Here is a 20,847-nt window from a genome sequence, read left to right on the forward strand (position 1 = left end):
TGTAAAGGGTGTTTTACACGATCCTACTTTTGACGCTTGACGCTGGCTTCTTTTGTCACCAGCTTCTCGCCAGCTTCTCCTAGAGCGAATTTCTGGCTGACAAAGTCGCTAGCGTTGGAGCATTTACACGATGCTGATAAACAGCGTTTAGTCGCTGGCGTTTTAAGGAGAATTTTGCGGAAACGGTCAGTTAAAAGGATCATGGCGTCAAGGAATGACATGGTTCAAGCTGCTGTCGTGCTTGCATCATCATGGTTATCTGCCCATCTCGCATGGGTTTGCTGGAATATTCTTTTAATTTAATATTCCAAATTATTGGATAATTTTCCAGAACTTCGAGGAATCTTATAATATCATTATTCCACAGTCTGGCTAATTTTACCGACATTTATATTTTGATAATAAGCAGCAACAATATTAAGACAATATTATCCGCACTGAGAACACGAACTCACGAACTCACGATCGTCTGCCAGTCGTACGCACGTCTCGCGCACGCACAGTGTGCTGAATATTCGCTAGCTGCCCGCTGATTGATTCGCTACCGTCTTCACACGAAGCTTCTTTTGATGCTGCTGTTAAAGTCGCCCGGCTATTGGCTTCACGCGAGCGGTAAAACTTGGACATGTTCAACTTTGCTATAGCGACTAACAGACGTTGCGTCTTCCAAGTTTTAGACGCTAACGAATAAAAATCGAACGTCTAGAAGAAGTTTTCACCAGCGAATTCACTGGCGACTTAAGAAGCTTGCTCAAAGCGAGTAAAAGCAGCATCGTGTAAAGCACCCTTTGAAGACGCATTCACCGAGTCCAACTGGCGCGATCTCTAAGAGCGATGGAACCTCCGGGATCCTGACGGGGTCAGAGGCCGCGAATGATCGCGGGATCCATAGTTTCAGAAATTATATATTCACTTTCTGGTGAATGAGCCGGCCACGCCGATATAGCTTTCAAAAGCAAAGCCAAAGCTTTGTTCTTCAAACCGCTTTGTTCTCGACGGAGAGCGCGAATACGACGACGGTTGGCCGATAATGCGGATTAATTGATACGCGGCCCGCGGGGTCGGCACGAGAGCTGCCTTTAACAGGCAAGTTAATTGCTTCATTAGGAGGAGCGCGCTTGCCTCTCTGCCCCTTGTATCGCTCTTTCTCGGCCAGGCTTCTCCGTTTCTCTCTCGCTCTCTCACATTTAGCCGGCCATCCGGACGTGCAACGGTTTCCTTTTCCCGCGTTTGTTTCCGTAGTTTGATCGAACGTAGCGGCGGATGAAACGGTTAGTCGCAATCGAGTCGCGCCACATTGCGTGGCTAAGTTGCGTTTGCGCTATGTGATTCGCTCAGTCGCTGCGATTAATTCCCGCACGTGCAGCAGATATTTTGCAGCCGTTACCGGCGATTTATGCAATCCCGGTCCGTCGTAAATGCAATGAGCTGCCTCGGAAATTGCGTATAAAGGGCGCACCGCCGGGCATGTTATCGCGTACGGATAAACTCGCACGTGCAAAAGTGCCGCGAATTGCCGCGGTTGTCGTTCGCGACGTGAATTCGTGCGCACTGGCGAAAAAGCCCTGTTCTCTCAAATACACATAATTTATTAATTCATTCGATGCGAGGCAAACGCTGCGTTTAATTCCGAGTCACGCCGCCTTTCTCTACCGCCATGCGAAAATTAATACGTACGATACACGCGCGCGGTCGATGACAGTCTCGGCATCGAGCGAATATAGTATGTGTTCGCGCACGGCACACCGAGAAATCCGCGCGCGACTGACGTGGATTATGGGAGATGTAACTTTTTAATAAGGAATATTTCGTATAGCCTCTCTCTCTCTCTCTCTCTCTCTTTGACTCACTCCTCTCCTCTTCCGCTCGCTTCCGGAAAGTTGAAATATAATCAAACTTTCTGTTGGCGCGTAACGTAAATATGGACAGCGCAGTTGTCGAAGTAAAAATCCGATTAAGTCCCCCGAGATCTCCCGAATAATTTCGCAAAACTTCGCGCGCGGTATCGGGAAACTTCGTTACGACTCATATAGACATTGTCTCGGGTGCGCGCGCGCGCGCGTGGCGCAATCAATTTTCTGTTTGTGTTGTGGGACGGAAGAGAGACGACGCGAGCGATGAGAGCGAGCGGGCTGTTCGTTAAAAAACGCGCGAGGGCGTTCGAGAATAATTGGTTTCATGATAAGCCCGTCCCGATCGCGTATCAACGGCATCGCGGGCGCTCTCTCCTCTTTCTTTTTGTCCCGCCGCTATTTCCCTGTTTCCTCCGTCTTCGCGACGCGACTCGGTCTCCAGGCACGCTTTATTGACTTGGTTATCCGCTAATGCCCGCGTATCCCTCGGAATCGCGGAGGTGCTGGTTTTTTCCTCCCTTTGCGGAACGGCTCGGCCGTCCTCCGCGCCCGAACGCGCGCGCCGCAGCGCGCTTCATTATCCCCGCGGAATATTCATATCTGCTGCGCTCCCGTTTATTCCCTCCATATTTATTCCGGTCGGTTTTCTACTTTTTTCCCCTTTTTTTGTCTTTTTTTCTTTTTTTTTCTTTTTTTTTTTTTGTTTGCGAACGTTCACAAGCACACGCTCACGGAGAATTATTTTTGCGATTCGATGTTCCCGTGTCTTTGTGCGCCGCGCGTCGCATTCATCCCGATCGATCGTCGGGCCGGTATTTCAATGACTTCGACTCTTCCGGCGATCGATCGAAGACTTACGCAGACGTCGCTCGTGCGGTTTCAATAATAATTTCTCTCTCGGGACTCGGGATACTTAGCGGCCGTTGGGACTCGCCATGAAAAACAGTCGTTGCTCGGGTCACGTGTGCATATACGTGTCTACACGCGTGCAGAGATCCTGCAGGACATTCTTCGCGGAAGTTTCCGCTCCTAATAGCCCGGTCGGGGAGTTTTGCATACAGAGAAATTTCTTTCCTCCGTGGGGAGAAATTCTTCGAAGAATTTCTCGTTAGACGAACGACGTTTCTCTCTGTTCTCTACGAGAACAACTTTTCCTAAGGGAAGGGAGTGAGATTTTCTGTTTGCGGCGGGGGAAAAGTTGTGGCGTTTGGAGGTTAACGCGAAAACCACCCTCTTCTTCAATTTCCGAAAACGCGTGACCGCGGGTCCCGCTTTTTCGCCGTAGCGAGCGTCGTTCTGCGCGGCAGTGAGGGCCAAATTGGAAAGCGGATGTAATCAAGTGTGGCGGAGTACGGCGACACGCTCTCTCGCCGACGGCTTTTTCCGGCAGTTTCTTGTCGTATACGACCCCTCCGCCACACTGTGGAGTAACTGGTACCAAGTTAATTCCCACCTTCCAGAGGAATAACGAATCACGACGCGGATCTCGCGATCCGAGATCGGACAATTATTTATGACTGCGCGAACGAACTTAATAACTAACGACGACGACGACGACGTCGACAATGTAGAAAAATCTTTTTTCTCGGGCTCCGTCATTAATCTCTTTCGCCGTTGATGCACGGCGGTTTTTATTCGCGCATAAATCACGGTTATGCGTCGCACTGTATGCGTTTATTTTCCCCGTTATTTCTTTTCTCCCCCTCCCCCTCGCAGTCGCTTTCTCGTTCATCAGAGAGCTAATAATGCATCGCAGTCGCGTTATATTGGAACTTTGTCTTCGGAACGTTCGATTCCCTTAAATTGAAGACGTACTTCGACGCGGCGAGATATTAGAGAGGGAGAGCAAGAGAGAGAGAGAGAGAGAGAGAGAGAGAGAGAGAGAGAGAGAGAGGGAGAAGAGAGATCCCTCTCAAGAGTGAAAACATTTCTCAGCTTCTCGCACTCGACTTGCGACGTCCATTTCTTTTCCCTTTAATTAAAAGTGGAAAAACGAGCGGGGGCGAGGTTTGTTTGCTTTTCATTGATGGACCAACGATGCGTCATAATTTCAATCAACCTCGTTATATCGCGCGCGCGTGGGAAGAATTTTTCTGAACGAAAGAAAATTATGGTCCACCGAAGATTAAACTTTCGGCTATTTTCATTTCAACGGCGAGAGGTAGAACGGAGTAGCTAGCTGTTATACGAGATTCTATCGGACCAATTTACATGCGAGATCCTTCTTATAATCCGCCATCCTTTATTTCAAGTGAAAAAATGTTAATTTGTAAAACGCACGTGCGCACGCACGCACGCACACGAGCACCGCCGTCGGCGGCGAGTGGTGCAGCAGAGAAAAACCAATTTGTTTCGGGCGAGTTCTGAGAGCGCTATAATACGGTAATTTGCAACCCCCTCCCGGGGATAAGCGCAAAATTCCCGCACGTAAAGAACAGCGAACGTGGCGTGGAAAGATGCCGGCTAGCAACGCGGTTAACTATCCACGTTGGAAGTATGATACTTATTAAGTGCTCCACATTTTTCCTCGCGATGCAACCTGAGCCTCGTATTAATATAGAATAAAAGTTATAAATTCTCATTACACGATGATAAGTAATGCGGGAAATACGCGTAGATTTCTCTTTGAAATTAATCACGAGTCAGAGGCAAACCGGTATAAATGAGGACTCGCTGAAACGTAAAAATTTGTCGCAGTAATGCGTATAATATGTAAGGACAATCTTTCTCCGCACACGTTTCCTTTTTTAATTATTTCAATTACGACCAGTGTGTGTGTGTGTGTGTGTGTGTGTTTGTTCACTGACGTACACACTCGCTACTGCGCGTCGTTTCATCATATTACACCCCGCCGCGCATTCCCGCGGATCTTCCGAAAAAACGCGACTCGTTTGTCTCGGCAAATCGTCCTTAAGGATAACGAGGTCGTCTCACGGGAGAGAGACAGTGGGATAACGACGAGAGAGAAAACGCGGCCGATCTTCCCTCGTACGCGGCACGCGCGTGTATCGGGGTGACTCGCGCGAGCGTGACGACGAGGAAAAAGCGACGGAAAAAAGAAGGAAGGAAGGAAGGAGGCTGAAACGACACTTTGTGGTTTTTGCTGCCGGGACAAAGGGGAGATCGCCCTTCAAGAATACTGCCGCGTATTCTCCTAATAGCCCCCAGACGGGGCGCTGTACACGTGTACAACGAGCGAAAGCTTACTTCGATAGCTCGTTCCTGTCACTCGGAGACTCGCGTTCCTCCCTCATCGATTCCCATAATATCAGCTGCCGCGCGGTAGCCGCCGATGTGCGAGACCGGGGTGATCCCACGTAGGGGGGGAGAGAGAGAGAGAGGGAGGAAGGGAGGGAAAGAGAGAGAGAGAGAGGGAGGGAGAGAGGGGGAGGGGAGGGGGAGAGGAGGGAGGGAAAAGAAGAAAGAAAAAAAATAAGTCGGGAACGTAGAATAAATCTCTCTCCGTCGTGTACTCAATTCTGACACAGAGCGGGCGCTCCACGATTCGCGTGGGTGGCTTAGATATCTCCGATATTAACTCCACTGTAATCTTTGGCGGGAGAGACGCGCGGCTTATAAATCGATCGCGACCCGTCGAGAGATTGAGAGATCGTCGCACGGTGAAAAGTCCTCACGAGAAGGACCTGCCCTTATCCGCGTGTTTCATCTGCGAAATTGGAGATCCACGGGTAGAGTCATTTATTTCCCTACGCTGCCACGTCGGCCAGCGCGAGCCGCGTAGCCGAAAGTCCTCTTGTCCTTTATCTTTTTCTCTTTCCTTTTTCTCTCTCTCTCTCTCTCTCTCTCTCTCTCTCTCTCTCTCTCTCTCTCTCTCTCGGTGCGACGATGATCGCGAGAGGGGAAAAAATGAAATCCGGACTGCGCGCATTTTTCATGTCCTATTTTCGAACCCTCTTTCTCGGTCTTCAGCAATTCTTCATCCTTCCGCGACTCTCATTATTCCGTGTGTGGTTTCTTCTTTTACACGCGAAACTGAATAATACGAGAGAGCGGAGCGTATCTCAGATCCCCGGGTTAGCTAATTTAGACAGCTATCTTTTGTCGTTGAGCCGATCTATTATTTATTACGGAAAGTTACCAGCATTCTGTATTCGTCCGTGCGAGAGATAACATGAACGATGCCGCGCACTTATGTGCGCTTTAAACGACAAAATTAGGGAGTTTAAAAACGAACGATAATATCTTTCAGCACTTTGAACAAATGGCTGACTCGTGCGCCGGCGACGTAAAAACTTTGCCAATTACCGCGGTCGCGGCGGGACGGCGGGAGCGATACACGCGGAAACGACCGGCGGAGTCTCGCGGTAATCCAGCGGGTTAGACGAAACGATTCAAAACTACTTCCTCGTGTCGGGGCGACGCACGGACTCCAATCGTGTCCGTTCATTGTAAAGACGAAATTATCGCAACAGCGATATAAGGACAAGAGACGAGGATTGCGGTCGCTCTCGTGGGCAGCAAGTGACGAAAAGGCAAGGATTAAGGCAGCTTTGAAGTTAAATCCGCGCGTCCAACGTGACGTCCAATGACGTTTGACGCGCGACGAAGCGAGACAGATTTTGGCAGAGAGAAGTGGCAGCTCGGGAACATCGATTTCCGGACAACGCTATCAAATCACTCGTCGGTCGATATCCTACGTGACTGTTAGACACGTGGATAATCCGGGACTTAACCGTGCGTCACCGTACTGAAAGCGATCGGGGATGGGCTTTCGCGCTTTCCGCTTTAGTCCGCCGTGTCCGATGGCTTCGAATAATTCACAAACCTCTCTAAAGGACCCCTCTATCGTCTCTGAATGTTCTTTTAGCCGTATCATGCTCGGGCTGATCGGTAGCTTCAGCGGGATTGGTCGGGTCCATTTCGACTTCAACGGATACGCGAGCCCTCGAAAACACTGGTGATTTGTGTGGACGGGAGAGAATGTAGTCTCACGACGGAGCGCAGGAATAGAATATCGACGGCGCAACTATAAAGCAAAATAGTAGTGCCGTACGGCGCATTCGAGAAATTTAATCATCTGGATACTTTTCTCTCTCTCTCTCTCTCTCTCTCTCACTCGATCGAGGCGATGCTTTTAGTAAAATCACGTCAGTGAACGGAGAATGGGGAGGAAGTAATACTAACATTAATTCCAATGATCAGCAAATCGGGAAAAAGTCTCGCGCGCGCAAGTCGGAAAATGTTGCGAAACTATTTCACTATTAATTTATTTGAGTAATACTTTGTGAGTGACACATCAAAGCGACTCCTTTTCCCTGATTTATTTACTATAACTATTTTGGTTAATATTAATATTACCCCCCTCCCTCTCTCTCTCTCTCTCTCTCTCTCTCTCTCTCTCTCTCTAAAAGCCGCGTCGTTCATTAGCGTAATGCAGTATTATGAAAAAAGCATTTTCTCAACGAAAAAGATACTTTTAACTTTTCGACACTCACTCGCGCAGAGGGAGATATTTAAAGTAACGAAATAAGGATGCACGCGTGATTTCCCAACGAAGCCGTTGGGTAAGAGTATTTGTCAGGGAGATTTTACTTTTCCGGTGAAACGATACCCTCGATATGTCCAGCCGGAAAAAAAGCTTTTTGAGAAAGACGATATCCTGCTGTATATACATTGCGAGAGTGAAATCTCGCTACGAGCAGAGTGCACGCTCGAATTACTCCGCCGTCGCAGTCGCAGCCGCAGCCGCCGTCGATTTACTACCTCGACACCGGTGCCGTTCTTGAACCTTACCGTCAACCTTATTAGCGTGGCTTCAAATCCGCGTCGCGCGCAGGACGTCCACGAGGAATGTCATTATTTTTCGCCGCGGCGTCTCGATATAGCACGGCACCGCGGGGGGCCGAGCGAAAATAGATTTCTTCGCTCGACGGCTCGTGCGATCGAGTCGCGCCCACGTCTCAACATTTCACAAATTATTTCCAGCGACAGGATCCGACAATCTCGCAGTCGCGATCGCGATGACGGGGTCTCGACGTTACAATAATGTAATCCCGGCGCCGGAGCTACGCTGTTTCATTGCGCGAGAATTTGTCTCAACCGCGGTCGCGTGTTGTTGCGAAAACAATTATGACGAGTTCGTCGCGGGGTTTGCGCATGCGCGCGCGCGCGCCCACGCTATCACACGCGTGGCTGATATCTCCGAGTGGAATTAAATTGAATGAGATCGCGGCGATGATAATTGCGCGGCCGTACCGAGCTGTAATTCCAGTACGAGCTGCAATTATCGCCGAGATTTACGTTTCACATGAGGTTGCGGACGAGTCAGGGTCGGAGTGACAGCACGGGGTCGTTTTGAAACTCCAGCCCGAAATTTGACCGAATAAAAACACCGTCCGCTCTCCCTTTCTCCCTCCCTCTCTCCGCCCCTTCTCTCTCTCTCTCTCTCTCTCTCTCTCTCTCTCTCTCTCTCTCTCTCTCTCTCTCTCTCTCTCTGTCTGTCTGTCTCTCTATCTCGTAACTCCGGGAGGAAATAACTTCGCAGGCTCGCATCGTCAAGTTTCGGCTGCGAGAACCGCGCGTATTTTACGTTGTAACGAAATTCCCGGAGGAAGTTGGCGCGCGCCGAGGCCGAAAGCGAGAATATAAACCGCGTTATATTACTTCGTCGCGGTACCCGGCGAACTCATAACTCGTATCTTGCGCGTGCCGGCGCGGCCTTGGAAAATTAAATTCTCAGAGAATACAGCGGATTCGCGGGAAATCAGTTTTTCCGTTCGGAGGGTCCTCGCGTGACTCGCGGAGGCTTCTTCGCGTCTCAAGCGGATCGAATGGCTCGAAGGTTTAACGAAGTCCGATAATTGCGCGCGAAGGAGGGACGCCCGTGGGCAGAATTAATTCGAGATGGTCGCGCGCGGCTCGATCCTCTGACCGCGTCGATCGAGCTTATCCTCGCGCGGCGCGACCACCATATCGCTCGCGGGCAAAAGTCCCATTCTGAATTTGATTCGACGTCACTTCCGGCCGTGCGCGCGATGTGAAAATGGAGGCCTCCCCCTCCCCCCACCCCCCTCCCGCCGAGCATACAGCGGCGCTAATGGTGCGCAAGAATTGCACGCAAAGGGGACATCGTTTGAAGACGTCCATGTAAAATTTGTCCTCTGACGTGAACCGTTCGCTCGATGCAATTTCGCCTCTCGCAGACCGGCCCTTTGTCCCGGCGCGCCGTGCCCGCGGATTCCAGAAAGGCACTCGCGCGCACCCTCCAATTTATTTCCGCTTCCGTTTCGATGCGCGAGAGCACGTCCCGCGATTGTTGCGACTGTGCACCGGCGGCAAAGAGAGGAAGAGGGAGAGAGAGAGAGAGAGAGAGAGAGAGAGAGAGAGAGAGAGAGAGAGAGAGAGAGAGAGAATGTGTATGTAGAGAAAGAGAGAAGTACCGTATGCACTGTCGGTATCGGTTACAAGAGGACAGAAAGAGCCGAAGCAGAGCCGCACCTCTTTCAGCGTCACGTTGCTCATAATCGCTCGTGAACATAATCGCTCGTATAGTTTGCTTCTCAAAGGCGAGAGCTTTTGTCAAGTACACAAGTACGCGCTCTGGCGCAAAGAAGCGCGTTTTCGCTCGCCTAAATCGTGAGAATATACGAATTGTCTTCTGTCCGACTCAAAATCTTTCCATTCGATTCGACAAATTTCGACCGCGCCGCGGATGATCGCGGCGTCATAATTACGGTGAATCGCGAGAGCGGCGTATATACCGCGAGATCGGAGTTTATTATAGAGAGTACATTTCACGGTGTAGGCACATGGTAACCGCGACGGATCGGATCCTGGCAATTATCCCGGCGGAGGTTCAACATCGCGATTTAAGGGCTTTCGTCGGGGCGTTATATTAACGCGCCGCGGCTATTTATACGTTTGGACAAGCGCTATTTCATAAATTAGCGAAGCAACAACAGCGGCGCGCCGCTGGCGAGCATCACCGCGTGATCGATTGCATCGCGATGTTGCATCGCGGAAATAGGTGCGCGCGAGACGGGAATATCGGCCGAATATTGTGGAATTTGCGGCGGTGAATAATACGCCGGCCGCGTGTCCACGGTATCAGCGGCCGTACGTTTAGGCTCGCCATCGCGAATTACTCGCATTCGTCCTTTGTATCGTGAGGCAAATTGACGGTGACGTTTGTCAGCCCGGCGAAATATCGCCTGACGGGCTCGCGGCCCAAGCACAACTCATCGTCCTCGCTAGCATAAATCGAACGAGAAAGAGTAGAGAAGCAGCTTGTGCTGCGCGAAATTTATTATTATGCCGCCGTCGCACTGTGCGCACTCGTGAATAATTCGTCCAACGTAAAAATGTCGAGTGCAAAAGTGTCGTATACCCGACTAGAAATTTTGATCAGGTTCAGCTAACATTGATAAGGACCTAATAGGGTGAATGAAAGGTAATCCTAAGTAAGTCAGTCCTTATAATGTCCTAACGACAAATGAGTAAGGAAGACCTTTATAAGGTTATAATGATTGGGTCCACTTTAGGACCTTAATGTACCAACCTAGTGCGTGATGTAATATGGTTCAGTTAATCAGGTCCTTGTCGGGATCTTATTCATTGTATCTAATATGATTTGCATTAGCAAGTTTTAACAAAACAATTTTTCGGTTTCATTCCCAAATATAAAGATGTTTGCATTGAACAAACATTTCAGATCACTTGAATATATTTGTAAAATGCTATAGAAACTATCCTTTCTTTCAATTCAGTCAATAAATAGTTGTAAAATTAACGTGACATGCAACTTTTCTCTTTAACACTACTTTATGTCTTGCGATATTCATTTGATGTTTCTTTTCCGAAACATTTTACAAGTATGTGCTCAAGCGGGGTCTGAAATATTATTTCATGCAAATATCTTTTTATTTGGAAATGACATGAAAGAATTTTCAGCGTGTCAGCGTTCTTATTTCTAATGTCATTATCCAATATAGCCGTGGCGAGTAATCAGGAGCCATAATTTGGAAAAGAAAACGTAATAAGGATTCCATAAGGTAACTCAATAGGACCTGACTATGAATCCTTACTAAGGTCCTGATATCCACGCTGCGTTACATGATTTACTAGGAGCCGATAGTATTACCTTATTGGGACCTGATGTCCAAATGAGGTTAACCTGATCAGGACCATGGGATAAATTTCTAGTCGGGTAGATCTACCTTCCAAGTTCACGCGTAGCATCCGCTGACTGAAGGTCGCCACGTTTCTCCCCGACACGCTTGTTTCGACACCCTTTCCGTATTCGATGGGGAGAAAATATGTCCCCCAAGAATAGCTAAAGGACAATTTCTCCCGTTGGACACGTGACGAAACTGCGTCGAGAAGGAATGTTACGAGCGTAGCTGGCAAAATAGGTCAGTGAGCGGCGTGCAGTTTTTGGTAGAGATTATTCAAAGTTTTATGCAGCGAGCCGTTTTTCACGCGCGTTTTAACGAGCGTTGAATAAAACTGACGGAAGAATTAATAAACAAACATTTTGCTCTCGCACGGCGTATTTTTTTCTTTATTTTCATTTTTTTTTTCGAATATCCGTCATTTTGGTCAACCCGGTAGAAATTGACCCTCCTGGTGGTCCTGGTGTTAATCAATCGACTGTATGCGCGTTCTTTTATTTTTGTTTCCTTTTTGCTTTGGTCTCGCCCAAACACACAGGAACCTTCCGCCGATCGCTCGCGGGTTATTGCGAATATCTCCGTTTACGTCAGGATTACGTACGGAATCCAATTTTTCATTTCAGCGGACCGAAACAGATATTCCTCATGCGGATATTAAACGCCATATTTGTTGTCTGATTCGCAGGACTCGGAGCTCTGCATCTCGCTCGGCCTGAGCCTGCAGTATCTGCGGGTGTCGGTGCTCTGCTGGTTGGCGGCGATGTGCCACCACCTGTACGCCACTGTGGCATCGATACCGCGTCGCGACGACCCGCCGACGTACTTGAAGTACAGCCTGTTCGCCTGGGGTGCGCCGCTGGTCACCCTCGGCTTAGCGACCTTCCTGCAGAGTCGCGAGGGCCACGATTTCTGGAACGTCATCGAGCTCACGCCCTTCAATTGCTGGTGAGACTCCAATTATCGCTACGATCAACCGTTGCGTCGCAACGGGCGGATGTCGAGTCGCTCGAGAAGTTCGCCTCGACCTTTGAGTGGTGAATTTTCACGTAATAGCGCGGCAACGGACTCGGTCACCTTCCACGACGAAGGTGCACCAATACCGCAATGACGTGGCAATTGCAGAGGCAACGACCTCGCGTTTTCTTGGTTGAAGGGATAATTGCCTTCTATCCGCGCGATGCAATAAAATCCGATTTGTGGTCTAAGGATCGAACCAGAGGATTTCGGTCGAGACTCGACGGGTCCTGGTCGAGAATACAGATAACAACGCAAGCCGACGTGCATGTCGATCAGCGTCCACGTCCGTCCATCTCCCGTGAGACACCGGGGAAGGGAAAACATTTATCTCCGTCGTCGGTCGATCGGGAAACTCAGCCAATACGGGCAGAATTAGCGTTTCCTCGCGTTCAAGAGAACCTCCGCGCGAGTTCGCAGAGTGACTCGGCTCTCTCTCTCTCTCTCTCTCTCTCTCTCTCTCTCTCTCCGTTCCTTAACGCGTGCATTCCGCCCCGCTCGCGTCCTGCCGCGACCCACTTTGTTCTCCAGGCTTCGCCGAGATGCGTGGGATCGAAAGACACGGTAGCGTGACGATGGGACTTGGTTTTCCAAGCCGCAAAGGATCCACCGGAAGCCGGAGTCCTCTCTACGCTCGAACTCGTCGGGATATTGGATGGCGAGGCGGAAGCTCGCGCGCGCGCGCGCGCTCGGAAATGTCCTTCGAGAAATGTCGCGTGTGTGTACATAGAAGATCCATTTATTTACTTCGAGATTTTGCTCTCCCGTCCGTCGTGCCTCCTTTCTTCTTCGTTCCCGTCTCCAGTACCCATGAGGAAGTCCCGCGGAACGAGCAATTTTCGTTAAATCAGATTCGCCCGACGGCGAAACCACAATACCGAGCCCCTGGCATTGGTGCGGCATTTTTCGAGGTGAGCTATTCGGTAAGTATCTACCATCTGTCCGTCGATGTTCTTCTTTACGAGACTACGGCAGATGATATCTGAAACGTTTCTCTTGTTGTTCTTGTTCGTCCTCGATGGCGTCCGTCTGTATATCTGTACAGAAAATCGGGGGACACGCGTTCTCTTTCAGTCGCGAATTCGCAGCGTCGAATTTCCTCGCCGCGGAGAGTCAAGCTCCATACATGCCGCGATGTTCTTCTTCCTGACGAGATTACACGAGCTGTTTCTTTTTATCATCCTCGCAGTATCGATTTGTACCGATCACGTACCGATCGACGGCAAATCGGAGAGCACGCGTTCTCGATCGATCGCATCGCCTCGGTGAATCTGCAACGTCGGATTTTTCCCTCGTGAAAAGCCAAATGCGCCGGGCTTCAGAGAGAGCTCTTCAAGCTACGCGACCTCCAAGTCCCACGTGCCGCATATTATCCGCGTCATTATAATCTTATATACGGTATCGCGTTACCGGGAATCGCGTCGACTCCACTCCGATCCCCCGCCAGACGACTTCAATCCGTTAATACCCGAAGGACGACGGATTTTCTTCACGGCGCCAGGCCGAAGCCTGGCGGAACATCCGGGAAATCTCGGGCGATCTCGGGAAATAAACGGCGAGGAATATTTCGCGCGGGCGCGCGCAATAATCGAGCTGCCGGGACGCGTGCAAAGCGTGACCGAGCGCCGGAAATGGCCGTTCGATATCGCGCGAGTGTGTGTCTCCAGATAGAATGGTGAGTTTCGCAGACGCTCTTTGACCCAGTCTGCTCTCCCCGCCTGCTACCTTCTCGGGGACGGGAAGCGGGATTTCGCGTATTCGTCGCGCGCGCTCGCACGTGCGATTTACAGGCGAAACTTAATAAAACGGAGGCTAATAAATATTTTCGCCGCGCCTCCCCTCGCCCTCCTTCCCTCGCGTTTCACTCGGGACGCTAGGACTCAATGTTCACGCGCGCGGCATATTCTCAGCAGCGCGCCGAGTCACCTCGTTCGGCGAACGTATCGCCCGATACGATCTCCATAAGAATCGACGGCCGACTCTGAAATTGCCTGCGACGGCTGCGGGACTAATGCGAGTGCGCCGTTATTTTCAGGTTCCTCGGAGTCAGGGCGACAGTTTACGCGTACGGCTTACCGGTCATCCTGCTGCTACTGACTTCCGCTTACTACCTCGTGAAGGCTGCGATCGTGTCGAGGTATATACTTCACCTTTTATCTTTCGATTGCACCGATTTGTTTCACGATCAAATGCGTTTTAGACTGTAACGCGAAAGAGGATCTCGCGCGCACGCGCGCGCGGTGTATCAAGATTTAATTTACCGCGTCGCGAAGTTCGCCGCGATAGCCACCCACCGAATTAATAACGACGCTCTCTCTCTCCTCTCTCTCTCTCTCTCTCTCTCTCTCTCTCTCTCTCTCTCTCTCTCTCTCTCTCTCTCTCTCTCTCTTTCTCTCGCTCGCTCGCTATCTCTCGATATCTCTCGATATCTCATCGCGCGAAAGAATCAATCGCGCGCTTCTGGCGCAATTCCACGCGCGTCCTCGACATCTTCGGCTTTACGAATGGTTTACTGCTCCAAACCTTGCGAGATGTACGTCGGCCGTACATTATCATCCTCGTAATTCCAAACTTTGCTTTCCCGTGTGTGAGTTCCGAAAGTTTCTCGCGATCCTCTTTCTCGGTCACGAATTACGTCACAGGATATAATTCGCGGGCGCGCGCGCGCACGCAGGTACACGTGCAGCATGCAGCTGGAGATCAAGCAGCGGGAGAAGATGAAGCGGAGGCGGGCGCTGCAACTGATGCTCTTCCTGAAGATCAGCCTGATCGTCGCGGTGGTCGCCGGCTGTGGGGTCGCGTCCAGGGTCCTGAAGATCCCCTTCCTCTGGGCGATCTTCTGCACGGGCCATTCGCTTCAGGTACGTAGCAGAAGAGATACGCCTCGCAAAAAGCGTTCTGAGCAAGTCTCGAAAGCGGGAGATCCTCGCGTCCCCGAGCCACCATTTCTTCTTCCTCCCTCCCTCCCAACGCCCTCTCGACCCCTTCGCCGTCGTTCGTTTTCCCTCGTAACGACGTACCTTACGACCATCGTATCTCCATCGCATTTCCGCTGGATTATGGCGCAGATATACGAGCGAACATCGCGCGAACAGAGGTTGAGGGATGAAAAAACGCATCGTCGCGATTTCTCGCGCCGGCGACGCCGCCGCGTTTCGTCACGACTGATTCGTCGTTATTGTTATGCATTCATTATGCGTTTTTCGAGTTCCGTCTCACTGGAACCATTTTACCTGAGCCATTGTGTTCGTAATGCGATTTTCCCATTTTCGGAGCATTACTCGCGGCATTATCGGGACCGTCAGTGGCATCGTTATTTGGATGACCATTTGGATTCACCATTATTGGAACTCGTTCGCGCGCCAATACGTGCATTGGCGTGTATTTCGCATTCAGCTGGCTTCGAAATTTGATGCGCCGTGAATTCCAACGCTTTAATTGTCATGCATTCCACAGGCATGGCTAGCGCGCCTCGTTCCTTGCGCCGACTTCATTTTCTCAACATAGAGAGATCTCGCCCGCGTTCCCGATGACGCTCGATGTCGCGGCGCGTCGCATCGCGCATAAAGAGGCGAGAGGGCGAACGCAGGAATGCGCGGAATCTCTTACGCCCCTCCGGAAACTTCCTCGGGAACTTTCCGCCCCTGACATTCGATCTTGCGTCAAGCGTAAACGGCTTTTCAGCGTGCCTCTCTCTCTCTCTCTCTCTCTCTCTCTCTCTCTCTCTCTCTCTCTCTCTCTCTCTCCCTCTCTCTCTCTCTCTCTCTCTCTCTCTCTCTCTCTCTCTCTCCCTCTCCCCCTCTCTTTACCCGCGCATGTATATACACATATATATATATGGAGAGAGAGAGGGGGGGAGGGAATGTATATCTCCATCTTCCTTTCCGCAGACGCAAGTTTGCCGAGTCGAGTCGAGTGTTCTTCAGCAGCGAAAGCTTTTCGCGATCGACGAATCTCGAAGTGGCGGAAGATGTGTCGACCTCTTCTCACTTTACCCGCGTCCAATCGTACGCCCTCGTCCTACCGTGCTCGCTTTCGCTACTAGGTGCACTCCTCGCTTCCTTTGCCCTTCGTCCCTTCCCTTTTTACCTTTGCGATGGCGACTGAAAATTTAGAGCACCGAGAGCAGGCGCTCCCTCGAGAGACGCTAGTCTCTCGAGTATTCTTTTCTAATAATTAGACGCTCGTTAAGTATCGCTTCAATTATGCTGCCACTTGCGCTTAACAAGTTCCTCTCACCTATTTTTGCTTTGTATACCTTTAATTTAGTTTTTCTTCTTGTTCTGTACGCCTCGCGTGCCTCGTTTGCTTTTCCATCCAGCGCTTCTACCGTCATTCGCAGCGTCGAGAGTTTCGGCTAATCTGAATCTCTCGAGGTACAGCTGGATCGGACTTTCTTTTCTCATAATCCCACACCAGGTTGATTGTGTATCTCTGGCATGTGTAATTCGACGACACAGCTCTGTGTCCAATTCGTTGCCTTACCACATTCGACGATTCTATTCTATTGCTCAGGGATCGGCGGTGGCACTCTCCGTCGCGTGTAACTGCAGGGTCCTGAAAGTCTACGCCAGGAAGTCGCACAAGCAACCGGAGCATCAGGTACGATGTTTTGTCGACAGGAAGTTTTGTTTGTCTCTCCGTTGGTCTTTCAATTAAATCCCTGCCCGCACCACCGATGGCACATCCGATTGCCTGTTGTCCTTTTGAGAGTCCCTACACACATGTCCGCAGGTTTTGAGTCGTCCTTTGCGAAATCTCAAGCATGTCCTCCTCGAGAAACGAGGATTAATATTAGAGGAGAGTCCCTCAACTTTAATCGCCGCTGCCTTTCTTCTCGCAATCCGGTTTAGATTAGTTGCATTCGTGCGTGAAAAAATGCTTTTCCCTTCAATATTCGAAAAATTGCATCGCGCGACAGCTTTGCGAGAATTCATACTTGTTTCGGACATTCTACAAGCGAGGCAAACGCTGTTTCCTACGAATTCCTAAGGATCCCCCGGGGAAATGCGAGCTTTAATGGCTTAATAGCGGTTCCAAATTTCGCGAGTTGAAAATACGCGCATTTGGCTCTCTCCAGCTTGTCTCTTTCCACCGAGGGAAACCCTCGAGCGCAAATTATTTAATCCGGCTGATTGCGGTCTGTCCTCGTTTTCCAGGTCAGACTGAATTAAACTGTCACGCCCTTTCATTCCTTATTTCAGATGTTTGACTCTATTTCTCGGTTTACCGAAATATCCGAGTTTATTTCTGCTAGCGACCGTTCCGCCGTTCCGAGAGGCCTCGATAATTACTTACTTTCGTGGGATACTAACCTGATCCCTCGGACCAAACCAAAACTCATCCTGACCGATCCCCGAATTCTTCCATCTTTTTCGTTTTTTCTCCATCTTTTCTATTTTGCGGAAACGATCGAGTTATTTTGACGGTAGAAAGATACTGAAGGGAACGTTAACGTTGCAGAGCTAAAGTTAATAAGCGCAAAGAATAGCGTTCTCTCCTTTCTCTCCTTTCGGGTATCGGCTGTCATTTCTTCAACTTAGACGATTGTTCAGTTTGTGTTGGTTTATGTTGAGACGCGAGGTAGAGGTCCTCTATACAGCGTCGCGATTTTTGTCGTTGACGTTGCAGATCGCGAAATCGAGCAGCAGCATGCAGCTGCTCGCACCCGCGCCGGATCCAGTTTAGACGATCTCGGCGACGGTCCTTGGCACAGGATGGACACGAACGAAGAGGAGGACCGACAATAGCGACGGCTGGTGTCTCTGTCCACGTGGTGTAACTGTTTTTACATCGAGACGTTCCCTCGTAACTTTCGTCGCTCCCGCGCGACCCGCGGGATGACGTTCCTTTGTGCACGACGTGCGATTCCAGTTTCACTTATCGATCGCTTCAGCTTCGAGAACTTGGTCCACTCGATGTTTAAAGTAACGAAGAAGTTCGTAGCGAATCCGTGACCCACAATCCGCGCGGAGGCTCCGCGCTAGGAGATGTAAATGGGACAGTAAAGCAGTATTTCGGATACCGTGAGGAGAGATTTTTCCGCAAAACGCTCGATTCCATTCGACGACGTGTGTTATTTAGCATGAACCGTAAGTCTTTCCCGCGAGTCTGGAATTCCAAAACTCGCGCGACGGATCGCGGATAAGAGAGCAAAGTCGTACACGCAAAATCGCAGGGCCCGGCACATAATCCCGGCAGAACATTAAACATCATTTGGCCCGCCATTGTTCCGCGGCAGGCTCGAACGAGCCGGCAATTCGATCCCTCTCGCATGAGCGCGTAAGCCGAGCTGATCCGCTCGCCGATGGCACCGTAATCATTATCAATCATGCCCAACGTAAACCTTACGTCCCGTATGAATCCTAATTTCGACGATTCCGCGTGTGCCGGCCCCGCATGGGCTTCAATCAATTCCCCGCTGAGACGCGTCGCGAGTTTCTCGACGCGGCGCGGCCGGCTCAAGCTGACACAAATTGACGCGCGCTAATCGTAAAATATGAGAAATGAAGATTACACCGTGCGGAAGAAAAAAATTAATAAAAAAAGAAAAGAAAAGAAGCAAAAAGGAGCCAAAGGAGCACGCGAAAAGGCGAAAGTTTTCAAGTGAAGGCAGCGTTATGAACTTCGTCGTACTTTCCGAAGTAACGTTAACAGCCCGTAAGATAAACTGCAGCCTGCTGAGGCGTCGAGGCGCGAAGGATTAAGTTGTTAATTATTACCGGGTGCGCACGATTAATAACTGCGCGACGTGCGGGTTTGTCAGATATGCGGCAGATTCGCCGGGCGCTAAAACGTAGCCCGGGCTCTAATTAGAGGAAAATCAATTAGCGGGACCAACGTCCCGCTCCCGGTCTCCCTCTTTATGTTTGGCGAACTGCAGCGGTCGATTCTCGAAAATCCAATCGCACGCAGTCGCGTCGGTCGAGCGAGATCCCCGAGCGCAATCTGCAACTCGATTATGACGTATGACGTCGCCCAATGTTGCAATGACATAATGTGAGCGAAACGGAAACGACGATCCGACGAGCGGTCCCCGATATCGTGACGGAGAATTTCGCGCTCGACCAGCGAGCAATGCGGTGCGCGGTGGTACGCACCTTGTACGATATGCATATCGCATTAAATATGCTACTATCAGCTGCTGTGTGTAATTCTATGCGTTGCGCGAGTGTTTCATTAACAATCGCCCCGTAATTATTACCCGCGCGTACAGCGTCGTCGCCCAAAACGCTTCGGTTCTCGGAATGTTACGGAAATGTAATCACGTAATTGATACGTAATCATGTGGATGACCCATTTTACGAAATCCGTCTATATAAACACACACACACACACACACACACACATATATATATATATATATATTTATGTGACGCAATTCATTCGTTTCATTACTCGCGTGCATTTGATCAATTTCGACATGGAGAATCGTTCTTCCGCGCAACGCTTTAAATTCGCCGAGGCCGCCCGATCGGAGAGATTGAAACCCAGCCGCCTACGACGGAAGCTGAACACGCGAGCGGGAAAATCGAACGTTTTCCGAATATTTCCGAAAAGTGGATCGAAGCTGAAGCGTGACGTGTGCTACGTGCAAGTATGTGTGTATGTGTGTGCGCATGTAGGCGCATGTCCGATGGTGCCCGCTACTGCGATGGCCGTTACTATGACTTTCTCAAAGTGATGGATACCATAGGTTAAAGCGACGTCGTACACCGTAATTCAATTTGTAGAAGTCACTTAAGGGATGAAGGGAGGGCGGAGGAGGCGAATAGAGAGAATCCTAATAAAGAAGGCGCCGGTCGCCCGCTTACGCGATTTACCTTACGGATTCGTGTCCCCTCGCGTGTCGCGTGTAGCAGCCCTTTGCAGTGGCCGGTGATCGATCGATCGAAGGGTTCCGCCGTTTGTCCTCGTAGCCGACGTTGTCCGGCGCTCTAACGAATGTGCTGCGACTGGAGAACATTGACGTGACGCGATGACGCATCCGATACCTATTGCTATTGCTCGAGAGTGGAAACGAGCATTCGCGTACGTCGTCTCTTTTAGCCCTTGAATAGCCTCTAATCAAGAACGGCTGGTGTATATAAATCCGAACGCTCGCTCAAAGCGTCGAGAGTTGATTAAACGTGCGGACGTGAGGACAGATCGCGGAGAAGGAGCAGGAGAAGGACAAAGGGGACAGGGAGAGCGATCTCTCCGCAAGCGCGTGAGCGTAACGTGCTTGAAGAAAGAAAAAGCAAGTACCATGTTTCTTCGCAGCGCACGGTAAGAACACACAATTCATTAGCGAACGGTATCCGAGTCCTCCTTCCAGGCCGTGAGCGAAAACCGATGGCGCATATTTACCAGGTATGTAAATATGAAACCGGAATTTTTGTATAGAAAATACACGTTTATTGTATGAAAATGATAACAAATATTTTATTCCAAGTATTGCCCATCGCTAGCTATACATTGTTCCCACCTGTCTGACAATTTGTGGATGCCACGCCGAAAAAACTGTTGCTCTTTTGAGGCAAACCAGTCATCGAGGCATTTTCGTACATTTTCGTAAGAAGTGAAGCGCTGCTCAGCAAGTGCGTGTCCCATCGATGCGAATACATAAGTAGTAATCGGACGGAGCCGCAAGTCTGGTGAGTAAGCCGCATGCGAAACTAAACGCCTCAATCGTTTCCTTGAGCAGTTTTGCTGTGTGATAATGCGATGATGCATTATCATGAAGCAAAATCACTTTGTGTCGCCTTTTTTGATATTCTGGTCGTTTTTCACGCAAAGCTTGATTCAAATCGATCATTTGTTGTCGGTAGCGTTCGGTATTAACGGCTTCGCCAGGTTTTAGCAGCTCA

The 20,847-nt window shown here is 50.1% G+C and overlaps 1 protein-coding gene across 2 annotated transcripts in view; it reads left to right on the forward strand.

Moving 5' to 3' along the window:
• The window catches only part of LOC105180752 (cadherin EGF LAG seven-pass G-type receptor 1), a 76,624-nt gene extending 56,857 nt beyond the window's left edge, over positions 1–19,767 (forward strand). Inside the window, exons 5-9 of one of the 2 annotated variants that reach the window (XM_011137023.3) lie at positions 11,670–11,929; positions 14,034–14,135; positions 14,673–14,859; positions 16,514–16,600; positions 17,630–19,767. In XM_011137023.3, the coding sequence (XP_011135325.1) occupies positions 11,670–11,929; positions 14,034–14,135; positions 14,673–14,859; positions 16,514–16,600; positions 17,630–17,686 (693 nt within the window). In that variant the 3' untranslated portion in view covers positions 17,687–19,767. The remainder of the gene's footprint in view (positions 1–11,669; positions 11,930–14,033; positions 14,136–14,672; positions 14,860–16,513; positions 16,601–17,629) is intronic. The other variant, XM_019840293.2, reaches the window with a different exon arrangement.
• Positions 19,768–20,847: the final 1,080 nt, after the last annotated feature.

Source organism: Harpegnathos saltator, unplaced genomic scaffold (genome assembly GCF_003227715.2).
Source record: "Harpegnathos saltator strain DR-91 unplaced genomic scaffold, Hsal_v8.6 scaffold170, whole genome shotgun sequence".
NCBI lineage: Eukaryota > Metazoa > Arthropoda > Insecta > Hymenoptera > Formicidae > Harpegnathos > Harpegnathos saltator.